A 26,458-nucleotide genomic window follows, 5' to 3' on the forward strand; every position below is an offset into this window, starting at 1 on the left:
GAGGAGGCCAGCTAGTTGGCCTTGCTCTTGGGCTTTTTTCAAAGGAATGCTCCCATAGGGATGAGCAGCAGCATCCTGTTTGGCTGATATTATTCTGGTATTTCACCTCTTGTTTTAGTCAGTCTTGTTCAGTTAAGGATTAAACTCAGACTTCTGAATAAGACCTGGTGTTGATGTGGCATTCTGTAACCCAGCTAATAACCAAGGTCTGCCTTGGTAAAAGCTGGCTCTTGGCAAGCTTGTGAACTTGAATTTGCTCCCAAATCAGTTACAGAATTGTTTGCTAGAGACAGAGGTGATACGCTTTCACATGTGCTATCTTGGTAAGAAGAGGAGTCAAAGTTTCAGGTTTTCGTTCTCACCTCTGTAGCTGGAGTGTGAGCACTGTACGTTCTGCGAAGGGTTGTCATACTGAGAAAATCATATTCAGATGTTTGTCAGCTCGTTGTCTTCCTTAGAACTTAGTCTTGTGATTATATTTTGGATTGGAACTTGGAGCACTCCTGATTGATCCAGATATTCCACATACTGTTGGGTAAATTAGTGAAGTCCATTTGACTTTGGTTCCACTAATGTACAACAGAATATCTGCACTGTCTGTCTTACATAGCCAAGAGACAGATAAGCTCCTTTCATGCCCTCACAGTGTTTCTTTGAATGATGTAGCACAGAGAGACTTTACTCCTGGCTGAGGATCAGTGCCTGCTTGGTTTAATGTCAGTCATAATCCAATTTTATGTAAACTAAGAAGTGTAACTGGAGTAGAATTTTATTTTTCTGTGGAAGATATTCTCAGCTTCATGGTTTTAAGCTTTTCCTGGCTATTGCAGACAGCTGGAGTGTGGATACCAATTAGCATTCCAAGAAAATTCTGGAAGGTGTTTTTCTTCCCAGTATGTGACTTTAGCAATGACTTTGTCAGAACCTTTCAGACTCTTAGTAAAACTCTACGGGCTACTAATGTAATATTAGGAATTGCTAATCAAATTGGGTTCTGCTTGGCTGTTGTGAGAGATTGGAGATATAGTAAGGGAGGTATCCCACCCACTTGTGGAACACGAAACTGTCAAAGTCTCAGCTCTGGAGCAACCTTGCACTCCTGGGAATATTTGGTGCCCTGACAAAAGATTTGGGCATGGGATCTAAGCTCATTCTGTAAAGAGGACAGTGTAACAGCTGGCTTATGTGCTTTTGTGTTGACTGACTTGGAGGGGAACTTAGCAATGCTGGACTTTCCCCAGCTAGCTTTGCCAATTTTCTGGACTATATTTCCAGTGTGGGATCTTGTCTGCATGGGCTTAGGTGCTGATGTCACTATTTGGACTCTCCTGTGTGAAGAGAGTCAGTTTTGAGAGCTTTAATGATGATAGAATGGGGAAAGAGCCGTAAAAATAATAAATGCAAAGGGAGGGAGGGAAAACACAGAAACAGTAACTCATTACCTAAACATATCTTCAGATGTTCTGTGCACCTATTTTACCAGGAAGAAGAAAATTAGGTGCTTCTAACTGCTTTGTTTCTAGATTAATTAATTTTCCCCCTTACTTTACAGTTAAAGACATAGAGAGAAGAAAAGACACGAGTAAATCCAAGGTGAAGGATCCAGAAAAAACAAATGCGAGTAAACCAGCTCCGGAAGGTCAGCTCATAACACATATGACTTATGTGATATTTTGAATATAATCAGCTTCTTTATTTAACTTGGCCACTGCAGAGATTTTCTCTAAGTCAGTACTTTCAATCTGGTTCCCAGGGTTAAATTAAATAGAGGAGAAAGAAACCAGTATTTTCAGAAATATTGGAGAGTTGTTACAGAGGTATTGCTTTTATGTCTGTGTTTTGCTTTGCTTTTTTATAAAGCCCTAAATGCCATCATAAATACATAAAATATTAAAAATAATTTTAGATTATATTAAAATTATTAAAAGCTGCTTGTATTTCCCCACTGGGTGCACTTTTAGTAGTGGAAGAATCATGCAGGTGTGTGTGCATGTAATAACTTGTTATCTTGGCTGTAAGACAGACTGGCAGTATTAATTCCCACCTAAAGTCAAATTATTACTATTGTGTAATTAGCCACATAATAACTTGATAAGTCTGTCTTAGTGTAGGTTGTATATATGAAAACATCTGAAACATTTTGAGGGAGGGGGAAAAAGAGGAGTTAATCTTGTCCTGTTGCAAAGAGCCAATCTTCTGGTGAAATGTGATACTTCTTGCCATGAGAAGTTTGTCTAGTATGGATGAAAATCTATTTCAAGCTTCATATACAGCTCTATTTCCTGTTATTTTAAATTTCAAATAGCATCTTCTTTATGAAGTAAGCGCAACAGTAATTATTCCCTTCAGTGGTTATTTATGGTATACAGAACAAGAAGAGCTCGGTATGACCCTAAATAGTCTCTCTGTGAATAAACTGGACAAGTTTCAAGGACCCCATTTTCCCCTTCCATATAAATCTGTCTCCAGTAATGAAAGTGTCAAAGACCTCACCCAAAGCTCCTTGAAGCCCACGCAAATTTTTCTTCGGTGGGTTTTTATTCTTACCACACATTTTTATGTCATGTTGTATTTATTAACACTATGCAAGTTTGTTTCCATACAGCATTTTTCAAACCAAAGCACCCTTGAATTCCATTTGGTACATTGGAAGAATGTTAGCTAGTATTTGCAACACTGAAGAGACAAGTTGTACCTGCTAGTGCATGACAGAGTAGTGGATGGGTGATCTTTCCTACATCATGTCTAGAGGAAGGCTGAGCTGGAAGAAATGACAGAACTGAGAAGGAAAATGTGATTTGCTTTCTTAATGAAGGACAGTTGATAAAAGTTGAAGGAGGGAAAACTGGGCCTGTACTTGGAAAATGTTGATTAAATACAGACAGAGGAAAGTTTCTGCCAGACTGTGGGAGAGCATTTATGCTTTTTTCATGGAGTAAGGGCAAAACTACAATTGGCGAGAGGAGCTTGGATCTGCAGTCTCTCCCTTTTTAGGATTCATGTTTACTTTTGAAGTCTTTAGTTTAGTCACCTTCCTCATCCCTACACCACTTTTTACTCATCTGAACTTCTTCAGTTGTATCAAGGCAGTTTGTAACAAGACAAAATAGATCTCCATCCATCACTTCTGAAAAGATATTGCCTTATACTTACTGTAGCGGGTTTTACTAGAAAACTGGGGTGCACATTTAAAACTAAGGCAAAACTTGGGAACTTCTTGATCAGCAAACATGATCATAAAGAAAAAATATTATGCTAATTCTTGAATTTGTTTAGCCCTGTTTCCAGCTCACCTATATATTATTCTAAAGTAACAGAACTTTTTCCTCTAGTCTAACTGTTGCATATTTCTTTGCTTTGCACAGTATAATGATTATTCAAAGTGATGAAGATTACAACTGAATGACTTCAGTGGGAGTAGGGTGAGATTCCAAGTGAAAACACTGGGCAAAAATAACAGCATCAGCAAAAAATGTGTAGCTGTGGGGTAGAAATGAATTCACAACGGATACACAGAAAGTAATGGTACCAAAACTTTCCTAGTTTAATATATAAAGACTGTTTCACCTCAAATTGAAATAGAATCAAAGAAATAAGGAAAAGTTTGAAAGAAATGGATTAAAGAAATAAGTGCAAAATTTTACAGCAAACCCATGAATAATAGCTTGATCCTCTGCAGATGTTTGACAGGAAATTATTTGAGTACAACCAAATGAATTCAGGCCAGGAGTTAATTGGTTTCATAACCATTTAATGTATGGCTAAATTTGATGGGTTTAATAGCAACCCTGATAAATTCTGTGTCTGTATTTATATCTTTGGTAAAGTTGGCTATATCTTGGGAGTTAACACTACAGAAGAAATTATTAGCATCATAAAATCATTAAGGTTGGAAAAATGTGCATCATTGATTTGACCTAATACCACCATGTCCAGAAAAACATCTCATGAAGTGCCACATCCATTCAGTTGTTGAATGCTTCCATGGATGGTGATGGCACTAATTCTCTGGGCAGCCTGTTTCAATGTTTATCCTCTCTCAATGTGATGAAGTTTTTCATACTATCCAATCTGAATCTCCCCGGGTTCAACCTGAGGCCATTTCTCCTTGTCCTGTTCCTTGGTACCTGGCAGAAGAGACCGACCCCCACCTGGCTGCAGCCTCCTTTCAGGGAGTTGTAGAGAGTGACAAGGTCTCCCCAAGCCTGCTTTTCTCCAGGCTAAACACCCCCAGCTCCCTCAGCTGCTCCTCATCAGACTTGTGCTCCAGAGCCTTCCCCAGCTCTGTTGCCCTCCTCTGGACACACTTCAGCCCCTCAGTGTCCTTTTTGTCGTGAGGGGCCCAGAACTGGACACAGTGCTTGAGGTGTGGCCTCACCAGTGCTGAGTACGGGGGGACAATCCCTGCCCTGGTCCTGCTGGCCACACTGTATCTGCTCCAGGCCAGGATGCCACTGGTCTTCCTTGGCCACCTGGGCACACACTGGCTCATGTTCAGTCACTGTCAACCAGCACCCCCAGGTCCTTTCCCAAGGGCAGCTTTCCAGCCATTGTTCCCCAGCCTGTAGCACTGCATGGGGTTGCTGTGACCCAAGTGCAGGACACAGCTCTTGGCCTTGTTGAACCTCACACCACTGACCTTGGGCCACTGATCCAGCCTGTCCAGAACCCTCAGCAGAACTCACCTACCCAGCAGATCAACACTTATGCCCAGCTTGGTGATGTCTGTGACCTTATTGAAGGTATTAATAATCTGTTTGTATAAACTTTTAAAAGTCTTTTATGATGACAGCTAGGTTGGGTTAGGTATACTAATATCTTACCTGAGAACAAGAGTATAACACAAATTGAAAACAACTATTGTCCAGTGTCTTCTGCTTTTCTCTTCAGTGAAAGAGGAGCATAATTCCCCAGTTATTAGTGTCAGGTTTTGATTTAAAGAGGTGCCTTCTGTGAATATCTGCCCTGCTTGTTACAGAACGATGCTTACTGGCATTAGTAAACCAGAAAATCTGAAATCATTGTTTTGAGACAAAACTAATAAAGCACATCAATGTACGTGTCAGTGAGTATGAAAAAAGACTGAGAACTCTTTCAATATTGCAAGCTCTGGTTTGTGCGTTATGACAAGTCATCTATCCTGCTGATTTTCCTGAAACATACTACATAGTTGTATGAACTTGTTGTTTATAAATATTTAGCTAATATACCTTCTTCAGGATCACACAATAAAGCCCAGAAATTTCTCTTTCCATTTCAATGGGACAAAGGTTTCACTATAACCCTTCTGCTCCTAGAAGCCAGCTCTTTGCTAAGAAATGCAACATGTAAATACCTGTACTCATGATTCTAGGTGGTTCCAGAGCATTTCACTCTTATTTTCATCTGTGGTTTGGAGGACTGTTTATGTAGTACTCTCCACTGTTTAATTACCAATTGTCTAAGGCTCTGAGCAGTGCTGGGAGTTATAAATGCCTTCTCCTGAACTCCAAAATCTACTTTCTTCTTCTGTCCTTAAATTAAATTGTTATGAGGATTTTCCTCTGTCTCTATGGAAGTCTGTCAACAGCTTGTATGTCTTGCTAGTAAAGCAGCTTCAGCAACCTAGATTAAATTTTTCCCTCTATTCTGTCCTATTCATTCAAGTAGTTTAAAAAGATTTACTCCTTTTCTGCTGTAAGTACTGTGCTCTTATCACAAGCAAACCTCCAGTGTATATCCAGTAATGTCTTGGTGCCAAATTAATTCAGGCTTAATGTCTAGCACTCCTCCATCAAATGTTCATTTTAAATTTGATTTCCAGAAACTTTCAGTAATTCTTCTGCATGACCACTTTCAAGTCTTGAATCTCCCTTCCATATTTTTGAGAACCTGTCATTTTTCAGCTTAGTGATTTATCACAGCTGTGCACAGTGCACTCATATTAATAATGTCAGAAGCCTTTTCTCTTTCTGTCTGTTGAGAAAAAGCTCACTGATGCAGCTTCTTTCAGCACGCACTGATATTTGAGTGCTTGTACCCTGGCTCCTCTCCAGCTCCCTCATGTACAAAGCTCTTTTCTGTACAGTGACAGGGGTTAATACATTCTGTGCCTTCTCAGATGTTTTACAGTTTCTCAGACAGCTTCTATGGCTGATTCTCTAATCAAATCCCTTTGGGGAGGGGAGAATCAGTGCTTTGACTATATCCTCTGGCAAATATATGACTGTATCTTTTTCTGTAGAATATTTCTCCATGGATCTGAACTGGGTTTAACTACCCATTTCAATATAAACAACAAAACACTGAGGCCAGTTTTATCTGCATTCCTATTGATTTGATTGGAGATTTTTAGTTGAGAGGTGTGGTGCCTTAGTGTAGGCTAGCAGCCAAACTCCCACCTAGCTGCTTGCTCATTCCTCTCCCCCGCAGGATGGGAGAGAAAAAAGGAAGAACGGGAGTGAAAGAGTTCATAGGCTGAGATAAAGACAGGGAGACTGCTTACCAGTTACCATGGTAGGCAAACAGAGTCAAGTGGGGGAAGATTTACTTAATTTATTGCCAGTTAAAAAAATTGCTAATGTAGGTAGTGGGAAACAAAAGAGACAAACATTGAAACAACAGCTTTCCTTTCCACTTTCCCAGGCTCAGCTTGACCTCCTCCCAGACTCCTCTCCTCCTCCCTTGTTATCACTGCAAGTTACACTTGGTCCAAGTCCCTTCAGAGAGGAAGCAAGTGGTGCAAAAGGGGTGTTGAAAGATTGTGATCAGGGTGTAGTGGTCTCCCTCTTCCATTCCTTTCTTCTCATACCTTTCTTCTCCACGTATGTCATCTGCAGGCTGCAGAGAATATCTGCTCTGCCATGGAGCACACTCTCCTCTGACCTTGGGGCTCACTCTACTGTTTCTCACACTTTCTAACTTTCCTTCACTCTTTGCTGGGCATTTTTTTCCTTTCTTAAATATGTTTTCCCAGAAGTTCCACCATCTGTCCCTGGACACTTGGGCTCTTTTCAAAAAGGCCACCCCTGCAGCCTCCCCCTGCCAAACCTGGCCACAAACCCAATACCAAAGGTGCTCCGTTAGTGCTTTACTAGAGTAAAGAATTTACACAGCCTTTAACCTGTCCTGTTTGGAAATTCCCTTATGCAGATCTCAAATCAAGATGATTTAGATGCAGAGAGCATGTATGGGTCAGATTTCTCTTCTGAATCAGGTGTTGCAGGATAAGCCTTACGCAGTGTGTAGGTGCTCAAACAATGAGAAATAAGCTCCCATAAAAGACTGTGATTTGTGTATCACAAGGTTAACTACTTTCTCATTGTAAAGTGCATGGAATAGAGTCATACAGTAAGTATGACTGGTTAGGGACGTCAGGGATCTTCACTGCACAGCACAGAACACAGAGGTTTGTTCAGCCTTCCAGAATCAAAATTGTGTTTCACTCCAGAGCAAGTCCACTAGGGGCAGGAGTAGTTTTTTCACTGATTTCTATGAAAATCCAGTGATGTGGTGCTGAGTTAAAATACCTGGGGGAACTTTTCAATCCCTGAAGTGCCTCTTTCTGATGGGAGTCACCTTTACCATATGCTAGGAGCAAAACTGGAACTGGAACATTAGCTGAGCTCTCTGGGCTGGTGGGGACCCAACTGAAAGCTCTGAGAAAGTGGGTGATGCCCCCCAGTTCCCTGCCCAAATGAAAAATAGAGGAAGTTCTAGGAGAAATTGGTTGACAATAAAAGCTAGATCTGAGTTTCACATTGTGGAAGAATGGGACAATCAGGTAGAAATTTAGGACAGAGAATTTATAACTAATCTATCAATGAGTAAAGAATGGACAACTTGGCAATGGAAAATTTAGGTAGTGGGTGAGTGAAAAACAGCATAGAAATCATATTGGGCTTTAGAGATAGAAAAGCAGAAGCTCTGTGTAATGAGCTGTGTAATGCCATACCTTGGCATTAGGTGCAGATGTCAGGTTACATTATCTGTATGTAGGTAATATAACCTGAACTAATATTAAAAGCAGCAAATAGTGACTTCATGTGTCTTGATCAATAGTCCTGCACTGTATATTAATTTAAATTAAAAAGTTTATGGGGAAGAGGTAAAAATTCCCTGTAAGGAGAAACAAAGTTTTCATTTGAAAGAATTTAATATTATTAGTGATCTTTAATGAATTTAACCTTTTTAGTGATATTATTATTGTGATTGTGGTTATTTACACAGATATATACATATACAAGTTGTAAATACAATGAAGAATAGCTGCTCATTTAGTCACAGCTGCCTCTGACACATGCTGTTTCCACTCTCCTTTTTTTTTTCTTCACTACTCGGTGATGCACAGAGATTTTGGTTATATTGTACTAAATTTTGAGTTTTTAGTACTTTCAGGGTTTAGTATCATAAAGTGTTCTGGAAAGAGACCTGAAGCCATGTGTCATGTGATGCCTACCTGCTAAGTAGTAATAAGTATGCCTGCAGTTTCTTTCGGGTGAGTGTAATCTGCCAGTGCTCAGTTGCCTGTAAAAACTGTGTAGACACATCCAAAGTTGTTATGTTTTGTGGTGGAATAGTTTTTGATAATTTTTTGAACCTCCTAATGTATTTTACATTATTAGTGATATTATTATTTACATTACTTCTACAATATTTTAATGTAAATATTTCCGAATAATTTTTTTCATAATGTGTTTTTTATTCTATTAGACAATGCAAAAGGCATATCCTTCCTCAAAGTGATATGGTATACTTGTCTGAGGTTTCTATTTCAAAATCTCTTGGAGAGAGGTGGAATCAGTCTTCTGACAGTGATAGAAATGAGAGGAGTGGTAAGCTTAGAAAATATACTGATTTGCATTCTTCTTTCAACATTCCTATACATTTGATGCAAATGAGCTTTGACATTTGTAGTTTTATAGCTGTTGAATGGCACTATTTAAGTAGGGTAGGAAAAATCCACAGAGAGGTATATTAAGGTACTATTCAGAAGACACTAATTATCTAATATATTAACTTGTCTGTTTAGTTAATGTCAGATGCTTCAGTAAGTATTACTAGACAGTGTGAAATGAGTGCTGTGAGGTATTTGACTAAGCCACAGGAATGAATACCTTCTGAACTTCTCCTTCATTGGCAGCATTTCATAGTTTTACTCACTTCATCCTGGCTAATGTAACTGCAAATGTTGGTTTTAGTCATGACTTTTTTATTACTTACTGAACTCCTGGGCTATGGAACTCATTAACTATGTCTTTACACAAATGGTTATTTGATTTACTACCAGGGTTTCCTTGGGCTTTCTGGAGGACACTTTAGGTCTTGATTATGAGCAGCAGAAGAAAGAAATGATAACTATGAAATGATAACACAGTGCCACTGTGTTCTTCCGAAGCAATCCTTGTCTTTTCTCAGCTCTTGCAGGTTTTTCTGCTTCTGCAATCTGAGGGTAAAAGCAAAGTTTGTTGGAAAGTAATTAGCTTTTCCACTTTAAATACTATTTTTTGTCTTGGTTTGGGGACAACTGAACCCTTTAGTCCAGTGCCCCAGGCTCCAGCCAGTATCAGGACTGAGCACATAGTCCTAATAGGTCTGGGGTGATCAATCACGGGGCTTGGCCAAGCAAGCACTAATCAGCCATTTGTGCAGATGGAACTGGTGCCTTCATTGTTCTATTTTCCCATATGTGTTCTTCCCCAAACTACCTTTCAATGTTTTTGGTTCCTCTCCTAAACATATCCTATTAGGTCTTGCATAGTCCCCAGATACTCGTTCCTGTATCCCCTGTCTCATTGCCCCCTAAGCTGTGACCCACCAGCCTGAGCCATGTTATGAAGTAAGAACAAGTTATCCAAATGTGTTGCTGATCTCAGAAGATACAAGCAAGATGAAACCTCTGTACTTACTTTTTAGTTTCTGGGTCTGTGCTGGAATTACATAAAAAGTAAACACGAATTTTCTGCACACCTTTTATTTTCTTTTTCTGCCCACCTTTTGTTTTCTTTTGTTCCAGTGCAGTGCAATATAATATTGAAGGGTTGCTTGAACCAGATGCAACCAATTTCACTCCAGAACTCATAGCAGCGCAGTGATCCTGTTCAGTACAACACACTCCCTGGTGAATGCACTTCCCTGCTCAGAACTAACCAGCTCAACATCTTCTACCTTATACGCCATTCCAAAGTGTAGAGATAACCCTGGACACGAGTCTTAAGCATCAGTTTCTTGATGCTGCAAAATGGGAACATTTCCTACTTCGGAGATAGGTTATTTAAACATTGTGGAGTACTGCTATATGATAGGTTTCATTTTTGGACATTTGTAAACAAAAGTCTATGTCAGAAAATATAGTGAGGTTCAGAACTATTGATTGCATTTGTCAAAATTCTAGGCTACTGCTTACATTTCCCTAAAAGATGTCTATGCATAATACTGAGGCTAATATTTCACCTTTGTGGTGTCTGTAGGGAGTATGGGGATGCATTACCTTGTCATGGATGAAGCAGGATGCACATTTTCTGTCATAAGCTGCCTCACCTCTAAGGACATGTGCTCTGTGTAGGCTCTTACTTCAGGATTTTTTTGTTTACCTTTCAGTTCTGTGCTTACCATCTTGCAAATACGTTTGTAGCCTTTAGTGAAAGCTGCCTTTTGTCACTGAGTGACATTTGCAGTGACATGCAGTCCTTTGACCTGATTGTCAATATCTCTTGTGTGTGTGGTGTATACCTGCTTGTTCTAGCACTTACTAATTAACTAAAAGTAATGTGAACATAGAAATGAATCTATTTTCTATGCTTCTTCGAGGGGAGTGGCCCCAGATCTCTACGCCTCCCTTGGGAAGTCTGGGTAATGCTTGGACCATGCTTCAGCCTTATTAGAACATTTTTTACCACCACAAAGCTATGGCAAACATTTATTATTATGTTCCCCTCACCATGCTACTCTGATCCCTCTGAGGTTGCTTAGCCCAGACATTATTTTGTAGACCTGATTTTGGTTTCAGACTCAGTCACCTTGACTTTGGACTCAGTTGGCTTTCTTTTGCCCAACCTTAGCCCAAACAGAGAATGCATGATGTCTCCTATCTCAGCTTTCTCTAGTGAAAGCAACACCTGACCATCTGAACTTTGCCAATAGGGCTCTCGTTAAAATGCCTACAGCCAGTTGTCTCAGTGGTTTCAGTGGTGGTTAGATCACCATCCTATGTGCTAAAAGGTGTCTGCGCTGGATCCCACGTAGAACCTGCACAGCAATCCTGTCCCCTTCCATGTTAGGTCATCCGAGCATAGGGCTTTTTGATAGTGATTTTTTTAAAATTTGTGCCAAATGTCATGGCTTTTCCTTCTTCTCTGGAACTCCTCATTTTCTCTGTCAACTTTAGGTGATGAAAATATTTGTTACAATACGGAGATGAAGTAGACTTGTCAGAATATACCACTGCTCTCTTCAATATGTGAACTTTGGATGCTGTGCCCAGGCCATCTTGGTTTCTGTACTTTTCAGAAGGTAGAATTTGATGAGAGTAATCCATTAGGTTTCCAAGCTAGTCTATAAACCTGTGAGCTGCCATGCAGATCTTTGTATATTAGAAATGCCTTGTTAAACACTGGAGGACTTACAGGAGGACTCTGACGCAAGGAAACTCTTGGGTAAACTCCTCTTTACTGTCGAGAAAGTTTAGCTCATTGTGCTGTGGATGATCAATGCTTATTCCAGGAATTCATCCTAAGGATTCCTCTGGAGGAACAGCTATTGTGTCCTTTGAGTACTACTTGCAACTTGGATTTCATTCTGTAATGGCAGTATGAAATGGACCTGGCTAGGGTAATTTGGAAGACTCCTTCCTGGCTCTCATGACTGAAAAACGTGATGGGAAGTATCAGCACTGACATGGACAGAATTCTTAAGTGCTTTTCCTTTGCCATAATTTGGTAGTTGCTTTGGAGAAAATGAAGCAAGCTACATTTATAGATTGCAGCATTTACATCTGCCATCTGGCCAAGTCAAATAGCACACAAGTGTGTTCACATGATCTGAATAAGAGAAAAATATACTTCTGAGAGACAGCAAGCTTGAAACTGTACACCTGGAAGTTACTGTGAAGCCTGGAACTGGGAAAGAGTTCATGTTGAGTTGTACACTTTGATCCTGACAGGAGAAATACCAGGGAAGAGAGAGAAAGAGAGATTGGGAGCAAGGGGTTGATTTTATTCTAAAGAAGTTTCTCTTATGCGTTTGTAACGGCCTTGTCAGTTCTGGATAGGTGTAAAATTTTATTTATTTGCATTAGCCTAGGTTGAGAGTGAGTATTAATTTGGAGGTTGCTAGATGTCTTCTTCAATTTGTATATTCCAGGACAAACCCTTGCTTTATTCTGAAAATAGAGAACTTGGCATTAGGAATGATGACCTGTCTTCATTTTTACCCAGGGATTCCACTTGCTTAACTTCTGGCTCTGCTTTTCTGTAGGAGGGAATGCATTTCTTCCTGTCAGTATATTAATATCTGGTTAAGGTTGAGTATTATCTCTCATAAATGTTCCTGGTCAAGTAGAAGCTGGAGATTGGAGATATTGCCTTCCTATCATCAAAAATGTCCCTCCCTAGGAACTCTTCTAGAATGCATCCTCTTTATTGAAGTGTGGACGCTGTGTTGACATTGATTTCTAGAGAATCTGCAGTTTGGAAAAAGAACAACTTTCTAGCTGTCTTTCTACTCTCTGAGTACAAAAAGAGACTTAGCCTATCTTGGACCTAAATGGAAGTTTATTTTTTTTCATAAAGTGATCCAGCTCCTGATATTAGAGCCACTCAGATTGACAACCTGGGTTAAAAGATGCTTATCCTCATATCCATAACCCCTGAGTTATGTTTCTCCTCATGTCTCTGCACAGTAAATATGTATAATGCTTCATAAATCTGAACTATTACCAACTGAAAACTTGTCTGGCCTCTTATTTTCCTTTGGTAGCTTTCTGCTCAGGCATTGACCTTTTTTTTGTGCAATTTATTCTTAGTTGAAGTGGGAGGCTGCTATTCACATTCTTGAATGATGGATTAATAGAAGCTCAGCTGAATGAATGGTCTTTCATTATCTTCAGTCTGATTTTCATCTCTTCAAGTCATTAGCTTTTGAATATCCATCCAATCACTGGCATGGCTGGATTCTGCTGGCAGCAAGAGATGTTCCCATAAGTCAGATTCAGGGTCCGTGTTGACATGTTTCATAATTGAAACACTTTCATTACTACCCTGCTGAGACATTCCTTAACAGTTCTTCATCCTCTGGCAGCATGAATTTGCACAGTCTGAAGTCTGTAGGCTTGCTCAGGACTATGTATATTCTATGTCATGAGTGATGCTTGTCTTTGATATAACATGGAAGCCACGTAGTAACAAGTTGAAACTCTGGGCCACTTTTTAAAACTTGGGTGGCAGCCTTGAAAGAAGAACCGAAAAAAGCTTTGTGGAGGTAGTAGCAGACAGATATATTATTGAAGACTGAATGCAAGAGCAAGAACCTTTTGTAGGAATGTGTAATCATAAAGGATTGATGCATTCATCAGCAAACTCGTCATCGATTTGCATACCCTGAAGAATCCTCTTTGCTTTATGCTATAGTCAGCAAAATGGGAGAGAAAAACTAAAGTTTTGGTATCTGTTTTCAGGGACTGTGAGATGGCCTTGTCTTGAATACAACTGTAAGATATCCAGTTTTTGGGTTTTAGTTGTCTGTCATACAAGTTCTCTTTCAAGGCTGCTCTTTACTGTTCCCCCTTTGAGGAGAGTCTTGTTTCATAGTCTGTCTCATTCATCTGTTATACAGCAAGCATGAGCTTGAACTGAGGAGAGATGATTTCAGGGTCATTTCCACCCTCACTGCATGGTCTGAGGTCTTCATGTCCATTCTGGGTCTGTTGGTGCAGGACTCTGGTTCTGGGCTGTCTCATGGTCAGCACCCTTTTCCTGGTGCCCTGTGCTGAGTAAGCCTTGGTGTTCCAGCTGAGTTGTCCCTTAGTTAAAAGGTGCCAGACTGTAGCTAAAATGGAACTTACCTGGCCGTGGGGACCACATTTTCTACCTCAGAGGTGTTCTCACCTGTCTGGTTGGCTGTACTGAAAATACTACTCTGCATGTAATGAGGGAGTCCTGTTTCCCTATCTGCTGCTGAGTTTGGTATGTGTGTCTTTGGCTCATTATTCTCCAGAGCTGTGGTATTCTTGTACTCTGCCCTTCTGGAATACTCAAAGGAGCTTCTGTGGAACACCAGCACCAGCTTGGTGCCTGAGTATATTTAGTTTCCATTTATGCAGTAAAGTTAGCAGAATTACGGCTGCATACGTGTGCAGACAGCTATTTCAGAAATAAAATTCATGTCAGCAAGGTCTTTGCTTGGATTTGATTTGTTTATGTGGTTTGAAGTGGGGGCTAAAATTTCTGGTCTTTCTCACTGATCTCTCTAGTACGATAAAGGAAGGGAAAACTGTAAATTTTGAGCACAGGGATGGTGGCTCCTGTGGCCTGTGAAATACCTCTCATATCTCATCTCTTCTCTCCATACCCTCAAGACCTTCCAAACTCAACATCCAAATTTCACTCAGTGCATAGGCAGGGTGGTGGTGTCAAACAGTGCCAGATCAGCAAGGGGAAGCAGAGTCCTGCCCCAGGCAGGAATAACCCCAGGCAGCAGCACGTGCTGGTGGCCGATTGGCTGGCGTGGAGCTTGGCAGAAAAAGCCCTGGGAGTTGGGAGACCCAGAGCCAGCACAGACACATGTCACAAAGGTGGCAAACACACATTTCACAAAGGAGCCTCCGGGCTACACTGGGAAGGAAGCTGTTAGCAGATTGAAGGAGGTGATTTTTCCCCTCAGCCCAGCCTTGGTGAAGCGAAATAAAGCCACTGTGTCTGTTGCTGGGCTCCGCAGTAGAAGAAAGACATGGACTTACTGAAATGAGTCCATTGAAAGGCCATGAAGATGATTGAAGGTTTGGAGCATCTTTCATAAATGGAGAGGCTGAGACAGTTGGAGTGTTCAGCTTGGGGGACAGCAGGTTTGAGAGATATCTTTCCACAGTGTAAAAATACACTCTGGAATGAGTAAAGAAGGCAGAGATTCTTCTCAGTGGTGTCCAGTCAAAGGACGAGAGCCAGTGGACACAAACTAAAGTAACTGTAAATTATATTTAATCAAAGAAAACAATTATTTTGCTATGAGGATGATAAAACACTGGAGTAGGTTACTCAGTTGCGGCATCTTTATCTTGGAGACTCTAATCTGACTGGATATGGCCCAGAGCAATCTGCTGTTGTCCCTGCTTTGATTAGGGCAGTTTGACTAAGCTCAAGAGGTCCCTTCCCACCTCCAGTACCCTGTGAATTTGGGAGTTGAGATTTCTCAGAGTTAGGTATTTACTCAGACATCTCTGCTAGCCAGAGAATGGAAGAATTGCTGCATTCAAGAGGGCACACATTTTGTCCTGAGTTTTTCTAGATTGACACATGACATCCTAAATTAGTGATGCTTCTAAAGATCACTGCATATTTGTATTTATACAAGCATATACACTGGTTACACCATGAAAATGCTATTTCAAGAACTGCATGAAGTTAATATAGGTCCTTGAATTTGGAAGCCTTTTGCACTCCAATTGTGTTTCATCATCCTTTTTGTTTCTAGACATACTGTCCATAATATCATATATACTTAGGTCTGTAATGCTGAGCTGTAATTTAACTGTGCTGTAGCAGTTTGTTTCAACTAATTTTTAATTATTTCTGTGTTAACTACTTTCATAGGTATGCAGACTGTTCTCTCAGCAGGCTCTTCTCCATTACTTCACGTGTTGTGTTACGAGCTCAGGCACAGACCAGTTCCCTATCATGGTTTAGAGGGATTTAGACATACACCTTAATTAATGTTGAGGATTGCTGAGTACCACTTTTGTCTGAAGTGTCCTGATTAAATGTCTTCTAGACAGCCAAAGAAAACTGTCAGGGATTTCATACCTTCCTAAAGAAATAGGAGAAATAAGCCTTTTAAATTCTAGCATATTTGTTACATATGAATGGTAGATAAGTATGACCATATTAATAAAATATACAGTTTTCTGTCTTGAAAAGCAATTTAGACCTTGAGGCAGCTGTTTAATTTAAAATATTCGTGCACTCAGATGCAGAACCGAGAGGAAAAAGAAGTAGAGAGTTATCATATCTATAATCTGCAGAAGAGTTTCTTAGGTTTCATGTACTTTACAGGAGGATTACAGATCATCTTCAGTGAAAATTGTGGCTAAATGGACACAGTGTATTGCCAGGCTGGGCTTCAGGTTCAGGAAAGACTTCAGCAGCATGCTTTGTTCTGTGTTGACATGCTGTCTGTTGGAAGAGAAATTATAACAAATGTGTTAAACTCTCAATTTAAATTCAGGGGGATTTAAAACCATATTTTTCTATCTAGGTACACAGAGCAGGAGTGTTTTAGTATTGCTGTTTGGTAAGCTGCTGCAGACATTTTTTCCTTCAGTGCTATCAATCAACAATGGTCTGTAAGGAGACATCAGCACTTGCTTTCAGTTAATTTTTTTGTCCCTCAAAAGGTCAGATTTAGGAAGAAAGTTCTAGAAGTTTTTATAGACTAGTGACTACTTACTGCAGAAGTACAACTGTCATTGCGTGTGTATGGAAAAGTGCATAGAAAATGGCTCTATGCTTCCTTTTCTCACACTTGAGAATTATCACCAGTATATATAGGCAATTAATGTGTTATCAACTAGTGCTTTGATTAGTTTTGTGGCATTAAATTCAGAAGGTATGCTATAAATTGTATTTTGTAACTGCTGTGTTTTGGAAGCAGAAAATTTTTAAACTACAGTATTCACAAGCAAATGTGATGTGATTAGACAAAACACATTCAGTAAATCTTAATATCCCAACTCCACCAAATTTGTAGGCTTGCCAGTTGGGCTGTATTAGTTTCCTGGAGAGGAATAGGGCACATGGAAAAGGTCTGGCTGCTTTTTCTTTTTTTTCCTAGGGACCAGGGACAAACTTCTAACCTTGCTGGGTTGCTCATTAAACCTAATGTTCCAACATTTGAGTTCTTCAAATTCAAGCTGTGGTTGGATCTGGTTTAAAGAACAGCAGTTATGTTATATGCATTTGTCTGGTCCATAGGCCTGACATATGGGATGTGTTAAACTGAGGTCCAAGTGCAAGGATGATATCACCAGCACAGAACAATAATATCAATGTCAGAAGTGTGGACTAGTGAGTTGCTGAATTTTGGAACTGGACCCTGCCTCATGTCCCTTAATTTTTTAACCCTTTTTAATAAAAGATGTGACATTTTGCTAATGCAGATTTACCCTGCCCTTGTCCTCAGTGGTGCTTCTGCTCAGCATGGTGCTGTCAATTGCTGTGGAGGACTGGCTGTTCTCTGTCATTCATTCTTTATTCACAAGGTATTTTTCACTCACTGCTGGCATCAAGCTTCTTGCCTTTTGTGCTTTGTTATCCCATGAATGAGTCCTCTATTCATACTGTATTATTATTATTCACCTCTACTTGAACTTTCTTCCTCTCCTTCCACATATATTATTTGACTTTCCACTGTGACAGGGAGTAAGAAAGGAAACGAAGTATTGCAGACTCAGAAGGAATTATAGTCTTAACTTCTAGCAGAAGAAGTGTGTGTTTTGGCTCTTGAAAATGAGAACAGGGTTTCATACCAGGGGGAGGCAAAATATCAAATGTGTTTCTGTAAAACATATCATAACTGCATGCAAATTGAACTGGTTTGTCTAAAGCATTGAGTCCTCCCATGTGACAGTGCCTGTATTTGCAGCTTCTCCCTTTGCCTTTCAAGGAACTTTTGAAGAGCAGTAGTATTAACTCCAGAAGTCAAAATACCCTTCTCTAGATAAAAAATTATAGTTTTGTATTTCTATGTGAGTAAGACTTGCAGGTTTTTTGGTTGAGCTTCTGTTTTTACCATTGCTCACTTGCTTCCAGCGCGTGTGTGAGAATAGCTGCAGGTAGGGACTGCAGCCCTGGAGAGGTGGGCAGTGTTTCCAGGAGCTTGTCAAGCCTGCTGTGCTCTGTGCAGCCCCACACTGTCAGAGCTTCTCTCTGTACACTCCATTCCCTTCCGTGGGATGACTCAAGGGTCCTGTTTTGCAGACTCCAATAACACTCCCTCTATCCCAGAAAATTCTGTCTGGATCTTTCTTTCAGCATTGCCATCACTGGCTTCACTCTCAGACAGTTTTGGCACGGTTTTGAGAGTGGTGTAACACTTGCATATTAGAAGTGCCAGCAAATCACCTTCAGTGTCTGGAGGCTTGAGGAATCAAAATCAGAAAACTTCATTTGGCAGATGCAAATTTCTTTCAATGCTGGCTCTTTGAAAAATTTCCCTGAAACCAAGGAACTGAAATTCTTCATGGTGATTTAATTTTTGGTGGTACTGAAGCAGGTTTTGTGCAAATACTTCACCCTAAAACATCGTTGAAGTATTTTGTGCAAATACTTCACCCTAAAACATTCGCTGTATGTTGGTGCCTTTGAAGGTGAAATTTTGAGCCTGTGCCTTCTTCTGTGAAAAGCAGAAATGAGCAGGCAGAGTCCCTTCCTCCTCAGCTTTCTGGCAGAGTGGCAAGTTCCTTCTGCCAAGTAGTGCTAGTAAGATTGTAAATTTGTTAGAGAAAGTGCATTAATATTTTACTTTCTCCCCCATAAAAATTCTCCTCCAATTGTAAGTGAAGCAACTGAAGACAGTTGCTGGTGCAAAATATACAGTTTGTTATTCTGACTTTACAATTTGTGCAATTCTGTTATTTTTGCTTACCTAAAGATCACAGGTTGTTTTTGTTTGTTGTGGAATGCAGCACTTGAATCAGAATTATGGTTTCTATATGACGTTAGGAAACATGATATAAAATTTGGTAACTGGTCTCTTCCCTGCTGTCCTGCTTTTGAAAGTGGTGAGTATTGTATACTTCAGAGGGAAGTGGGACCTTCTCTCTCACTACTCTTTTCTTGATGACTGAATAAAAGGGAAATAAGCACACTATTGAACCTGATCACACTATTGAACCTTGTAGTCGACTAAAACACTGAGTGTTGAGAGCTTTATTCTATGGAATGATATGCTGTCATCCTCCTTTAAGAAAGGTTGTTGGGAAAATTGCCAATTAAAGTTGTGTGTATGCTTGAAATGTTCAAAATTACCCTCAAACCCTACAGGAATTAATGACCATGTATGACTGTATGGAAAGATTTTTGAAAAAGAAATTTGCAAGAACTGGCAATGGAAACTGGCTGAGCACAGTGGGGTGCAGAAATTATTTGCTACACACTGTGTCTTTTAGACTAAATTTATTAACTGGGATGTCATGGTGTTTGTGTTCCTATCAGGTTTTAAAGATTCTATCACCGCATTATTCTGTTTAATATCTCACTGTTGTTTATTCCCTTTTAGGGAACTTTCTACAATTCTATTAAGTACAACAAGGAGAAAACATAAGCAAAATAGTGGGTGTACAGAAGTAACAAAACCTAAATGTTTTATGCAGAAAAGATGCAACAAGTATCTCCTACCTACGAAGAATGAAACAAATTTTCACACTGTGACCTTGCAGTACAATCTTGGATCAAACCACACGAGTTTCTTTAACAAAAAATAGTTGGATTATACTATTTGCATTGATCTGATGATGTGGAAATAAAACATTGAAAGGAATGTTGTTATTGTTTTCTTTATTCTTTGAATTTTGCTTCACTGAATGGATTTACTAAAACTGATAAAATCTTTCACTACAAAGCCAGCACTACAGGATTAAAGAAGCCTTATAGGCAAAACTTGTTGATACGAAATTATATGAAATATTACCAAGGGTAATAACTGGGTTTCATACTCAGCACAAGATTTTAGAAGTGGAGAAGGAAAATACAACCACACAAATCCTGTTATCCTCATTGGGCTGTATGATTAAACTTCTGGGATAGCACTGAAAGGTACATCTGTGCTATTGTACAGCTGCTTGGATGTGAATCAGGAGTCCTGTGCTTTCATTCTTGCTGGTGTTGAGTAGCATTTTACTTAGCCAGTAGCTCTTTTGAAGCTTGCAATTCTAGTCATGGCCAGTGTGAGAATGGCACAATTGAACTGAGTGTTAATGGAAGACAGATACTGCTAGCAATGCAGCCTGATGAACAGGAAGTTTATTTGCCAAAGATATTTAAAACATTAATTTTGCCATGACTAGTAGATTCCTATTAAATCACAAAATAGATTCCAGTCCCACTGAAATCAAGGGAAGTTTTTCTGTTGACTTCAGTGACATAAAGATTTGGACCTCTTTTAGATTTATGTTCCAATTTAAGATAATTTTTCTGATGCTTACTAAATGTCCCCCAGTGTCAATACATTAAAATGTCTTGCCAATTCAAATAGTGTTGTCTTGTACTGTAAAAGCTAAAATAAAATATTTGCTTTGGCATCATTGTAAGTGGAATTTTTGTCATGTGTTTAGAACTTATTTTGCACTGCTAGCTGCACGTAGGAAATGTTCCCTGTTCTTCTAAAAATATTTGTAGTACACGTTTAAGACATTAACTGTAACTTTATGGATTGGGTTTAATGCTCAGTGGATTTACACTACAGTATGAATCTAACCCTTAATTATTACCAATGGAACTCGTTCTGCACATCAGATTGGTTTTGCCTGTGAGATTATAGTTTTGTATTTAATGAAAAGATTGTCATTAATAATATATTGTGAAAGTTTAAAGTTGCTAACCATGTGTTTTATTTTCTCTGTGTATCAGGAGAATTTCTTGGGAGCTAATGCAAACACCTTTTAATCATTTCTCACTGACTTCTTTTATTTGCTGAACATCTCTGCTCAAATCAGTTTATTTCTGGCAGTGTACTTGGTGATTGCTGTTAGCATCATCTTGACCTGTTAGTATGCTTTGTAAAGTAACTTGTACAGTGGATCCTGACAAAAATGATAAAAGCTGGCTGCAGCTTAATTCACTAATCTGTGTTTGTTTTTTACTGTATTGAGAGTCATGATTTTAATCCCTAAATGGTTTGTGATGCATCATATTCTACTAAACCTGCTTTACTTTGTCTTTCCTACTTCCCTTCTTATTCTATTAGCCAGTCTGGTGTGGAGTTTGTGTTTTTGTACCTCAAACATAAGCTCTCATTTCTTATACCTGTGTAACATCATTCCTTTGTTTCCTTCCCTATAATACCAGTCCACTGTTTCAGCCACCTTAATTTTACAGTCACATATCCACTTCTATGGAATATGGCAATTCTCTCTGAGGTTCTGAAAATCTTTTCCATTCGCTTTCTTCTCTTCCTGGCATTTTCTCAAACTGAATGTGCCACTTTTGTTTAGGCTTCTTAGTTGGCTCGTAGTGCAGTTTGTGTCTAATCTCTACCTCCCTTCCTTTGATTTTCCCACTGGTTAGTTAAACCTTAGAGACCATCAATATGTACTTCTGCTAATTGTCATCAGATCTTCTCTGATGTTTAGTTTGGTTTTCTTTTAATGCTCTTGTATTTTTCTGTAAATCTGTAAGACTAAAGCTTCATTCTCATGCCCGTTCTCATAGAGACTGTGAATTTGAATCTGAGGTCTTTGCATTTTACCTCTGCTGTATTGAGTGCCTCCTACTTAGGTTTAATACAGCATATTCAATTGGCCTTCAGTTTTGCTCAACTCCCAGGAGCAGGAGTGAGATTCACTTCTGGATTTACAAGTCTACAGTGGTGCATAGTGGTTTTCTATGGGGCTTTTGAGATGTATAGAAACACCTGGTTTACTCTATTGCCTGTGAAAAGGGCCTTGATAATTGTTTTATATGTCTGCATCTCTAGGTAGCTCTCTCTGCACTGTCTGTGCCTAAGGCTATGTGTCATGCACTGTGTATGGGGACTGAAACTGTGTACATGCTTTGGGAATGAAAACCAACTCTTGGTTTGGTTGTGCTATATGGCAGTTAGTTTTTTCTTTCTCAAGTATTTTTAGAAGGAGGGTTTCTTTACATAGACCTCCCAAAAGTAATTTTGAACACTTTAATGAAAGAACTGAAGTAGATAATGGCCAGACTATTCTATAACTGAAATTAGAACTGGCACGTTTAGTAATTTTGCTTTTTTCTATGGAAGAAAGCTTTAATTACCAAGCTTGGTGGGATGAGGAAGGCATATATTTATTGGATCACAATTTTATTGTTGGATTATTAATATTGATTTAATTTTAATGATTTACAGGAAGCCTGTTTACCTGTAAAACTCCAGCAATTGCAGATATTGTGATACTAGTAGATGGTTCTTGGAGTATTGGCAGATTCAATTTCAGGCTTGTTCGACTGTTCCTGGAAAACCTGGTTTCTGCTTTCAATGTGGGATCTGAGAAAACAAGAGTAGGTAAGGTGCCACATTTTTTTGGTAATATTTCTCCAGCAATGTAAAGATGTTATTGTTTCAGGATAGTTAACATCTTAATGTTACTCTTTTTTGCAAGATTCATCCTCATCTAGCACTAGCACTTCTATCATCAGAGTAGTGCTGCTGGAATGTTTGTAATATTAATTTTTCACTGTTTACTGTGACCCTCAACTTAGTTAACTCTAATGCAATGTCAGTGAAAAAATAAAAACAGTGGAAACAGTCTTACTGACTTCAGTCAGCATTAGCCTCAAACACTTGCAGTTTAATTTTTACAGGCAGAATGTGCCAATGGATGCCTTTCCTGTGCTTTAAACTGGCTGAAATGTTATATTTCTGATCTGCTACCGTTCAAAAGTACATAAAGTAGAGCTGCTCTTTAAAAGAATTCTTGCAATGTTGATAACTTTGAAAAAGTTTTGTATTTCTTTGCTTTTCATTTAATTAGCACTTGAGTAAAAGGCTTTGAAAGTTAATTGAGGAGTTTTCACCCAGAACAACTTCATGCTACTTTTTGTTGTCAACCAATGGAGTTTTTCTGGTATGGTAGCAAAGCTACTTGCAGTAAGCTAATCGGTAAGGTACTGGAAACCAAGTACCTGAAGTCTATATACTTGAAGAAACCCGCTTTATTGCCTGATGCATTACCTTCCTTTCTGGTTCTGTAGGTCTCGCACAGTACAGTGGGGATCCCAGAATTGAGTGGCACTTGAACGCCTATGGCACAAAGGATGCTGTTTTGGATGCAGTCCGTAATCTGCCCTACAAGGGAGGGAATACATTGACAGGTACTGTGCTTGCTTTAGGTTTTGCCTTTTATTAAAATCATATTCTGCTGCACAGGCCAGGAAGTGTCAGTGCTCATTATGAAGGGTAGAAAGGATAGGGGTTTTGCAGCTTGCCGAGGGCTTTATCCAGGGTCAGTTAAGTCTTTTCTGAAGTACTTGTCCATTGGCTTCACTGGGAATCAGGACAGAGTCTCATAAAACAAAGTTACCTAACTCTCTGTGCTGGAAGTAAAATCTTTTACCTGCTGGGAAGAAAATGCAAAATCCATTTATAATGTTCATGCACAGGGCTTTATTCTGGAGAAGGAAAGAATGTTGTTTCAATATTTGAACACTGGTAATACTAACTTTACAAATGACCACCCAGGGCTTTTAGATTTCCATTGACCTTTTAGTAGTTAAAGCCCTGAAGCCTCAGAGACACTTAGTGATGGATAAAGGGGAAGTTGCCTGACAATCTGGGAAAAATAAAGTCTCTGAATACAATTCCAGTGTAATCACAGCAACAGTTAGTAATGTTGAAATGGTGTACCCAAAGGCACAGACATGGCTTTAGGTAAATTACTGCTTTTTTTTTGCAACAGTCTTTATTTTGGTAGAAGGAGTGATTGCAGTGGGACAAAGGACAGAAAACTCTGGTGTGATTCTAGGAGTGAGATTACTGGGTGGTAGGAAGTAGTAAATTATCATGATTATTTTATATGGATGTTAGAGGAAAATGAGTTAGAAATGTTAGCTGTGGAAGATTTAAAAGAGTTTTGAGATAAGATCTCATTGTGATGTGTAAGTTTGTCCTGGAGCTGTTGTTCTTCTTTCCTTTTAAATCATTAACATTTATTAAAATAAGATTTTCCCTAAGAGTAAATAAAGCTTTTATTTTTGGCTTGTAAGTTGTAAAAAATAAAAAAACCAAACAAAAGTAAAATTATCTGTGGCATGAGGATTTACTGAGCTATCCAGAGCATGTGCTTTCATATGAGCAATATAGGGAGAGGGAACTTCCTGTTCTAACTTGGTAGAGTAAGAAAAAAGATGACGTATTTGCAGAAATATCAGTTTAGGTTTTCATAGCCAGTTTAAAATACATTGATTGATCAAAAGGCTGCTAAAAATAAATTTCAGCTTCTCTGTAGTTTAGGCTGCTGTTGGGATTGAATTTTTCAGTAAATAAATTCTTCTTTTTTGCTTATTCTTTATCAGAATTTTTACATTGAGTAGAAAAACAAACACTGTGATATTGGCAAAGATAATGGATGTTTTCATCTGTAAAAATCTTTTAAAATGTTTTCTTTTTTTAGGTCTCGCCTTAACTTACATTTTGGAAAACAGCTTTAAGCCTGAAGCAGGTGCAAGACCTGGAGTATCTAAAATTGGGATACTGATTACTGATGGGAAGTCCCAAGATGATGTTATCCCTCCTGCTAAAAACCTACGAGATGCTGGCATTGAGCTGTTTGCTATTGGTGTGTATTCTGCCATATCCATTTACATGTCCCATTGTACTCTGGTGTATTTGTATCTGTTGCTGGCTGTACTAAGGAAGTGTTGTTTTCTGCCTGTATTCATCATTAATCGTATCATCATTAATTTGTATCTTTTAAAAGAATTGCTTATAACATTGCTGCTATAATTGGAATTTATCAGTATACATGGATGCCACATTTTCTTGAGACAGCTGAAAAGAGGCCACTTACACTGGCAGAAATTAACATCTTGCATTGACATCTTAAAAACAGAGCAATTTGTAGTTGGTCATTAAAACAAATAGAGTTTTATATCAGCAATTTTTTATCGATCCCTGTGTATACAAGATTTTTTCTTTTTCATTTCAAATATTTCATTTTCCTTTCCAATAAAAGGCGTAAAGAATGCAGATATCAATGAACTCAAAGAGATTGCCTCTGAGCCTGACAGCACACATGTCTACAATGTGGCTGACTTTAACTTCATGCATACCATTGTGGAAGGTCTTACCAGAACAGTATGCTCACGAGTAGAGGAGCAGGAAAAGGAAATCAAAGGTAAACAGAAACAAAATTTAATGTAACCTATGATGAACTTAGAGCTGCAAATCAAATACCTGCAGTTCTAGGCTGGCTTCTGGCTCTAGACTCATGCTCTATATTATTTTTCTTCCACTGTCAGGGAAGTTATCTTCCTAGCTATGTCTTATTCTTGTTAGATATCTCTGATCTTTTGCTCTCTGTTTTTAGTAGAGGTAAATATTATGGTATTTGGTAGTACCAAAACAAAAAAAGTACATTCATTCAGCTGTAAGTATTTCCAAGTGGTGGGTAAGGAAATCTTTCTGTAATACAGAGTTTTGGGGATGAATTAGTTTAACAGCTGCACATGGAATTGTTGTGTTCATGCTGTGCTTCCATCTCTGAACTTAATGTTTTTACTGTCTCATAAGTACTCAGGAGTTTCAACTATTTAGATTACTTTGTCCCTCCTCTTGATGGATTTTTTCTTTTTCTTATTTAATACACAAAAAATATATTTTGGTTCGCAAGACAAGATGGCAGCAAAGAAAATTGTTCTTCTATGAAAAAGCCTCCTCTGACTACAATTACTTTGGCGTTTCTGAAGAAAAGAAATGGCTATGAAAAAATGTTGTAATTTGCCAGAAATACAGTTCTGAGGCCTTTTCTTTCAGAAAGGTTTCAGTGGATTTTGTTTCAATTTATTGGGTTGTGATTCCTTAATAGCACAGGAATGCTGAGTTATTCTCTCTCTCTCTCATAATATATATGGATATATGGAATATTTTATATATTTATTTATATATATATGTATATGTATACATTGAATATAATGTATATATTCAATATAATATATAGATATATGTAATATATAGCAATAAGGAAGACTCTCTTGAGCAGAAGAAAATGGAAAAACCATGGATAGATGAGACATCTTTGTGGAAAATAATTGCCAGAGAAGATCACTGTTCTCTTCAGTGGGCTGACAGGCAGTATCAGTTTCCAGCCTGCTGAGGAGCATAGGAGATCACAGCTGTATATCTACTTGTATGTTTTTCATGACTGGGAGGAAAGCAGAATGGTCTGGAAATAGTGATGGGAAGAAGGTCAGGAAGGCTTAGTGTTACATTTTTGTCTTTTTCATATAAAGGTTCACGAAAGACCAGGGAGGTTTAGTCCCAGAGAAACTCCTTGTGCAGTACTCATTATTACTTCTTTGTTTCCTCTGAAAAT

General features: G+C 38.9%; 1 protein-coding gene across 5 annotated transcripts in view; it reads left to right on the plus strand.

Annotated features, from left to right (window-relative positions):
- The window catches only part of COL14A1 (collagen type XIV alpha 1 chain), a 114,611-nt gene that overhangs the window by 12,492 nt on the left and 75,661 nt on the right, over nt 1-26,458 (plus strand). For 4 of the 5 annotated variants that reach the window (XM_038129159.1, XM_038129160.1, XM_038129162.1 and 1 more), the window contains exons 5-9: nt 1,553-1,639; nt 22,276-22,431; nt 23,121-23,240; nt 24,539-24,703; nt 25,100-25,261. In XM_038129159.1, coding sequence (XP_037985087.1) covers nt 1,553-1,639; nt 22,276-22,431; nt 23,121-23,240; nt 24,539-24,703; nt 25,100-25,261 — 690 coding nt within the window. The remainder of the gene's footprint in view (nt 1-1,552; nt 1,640-22,275; nt 22,432-23,120; nt 23,241-24,538; nt 24,704-25,099; nt 25,262-26,458) is intronic. The other variant, XM_038129163.1, reaches the window with a different exon arrangement.

Source organism: Motacilla alba, chromosome 2 (genome assembly GCF_015832195.1).
Source record: "Motacilla alba alba isolate MOTALB_02 chromosome 2, Motacilla_alba_V1.0_pri, whole genome shotgun sequence".
Lineage (NCBI taxonomy): Eukaryota > Metazoa > Chordata > Aves > Passeriformes > Motacillidae > Motacilla > Motacilla alba.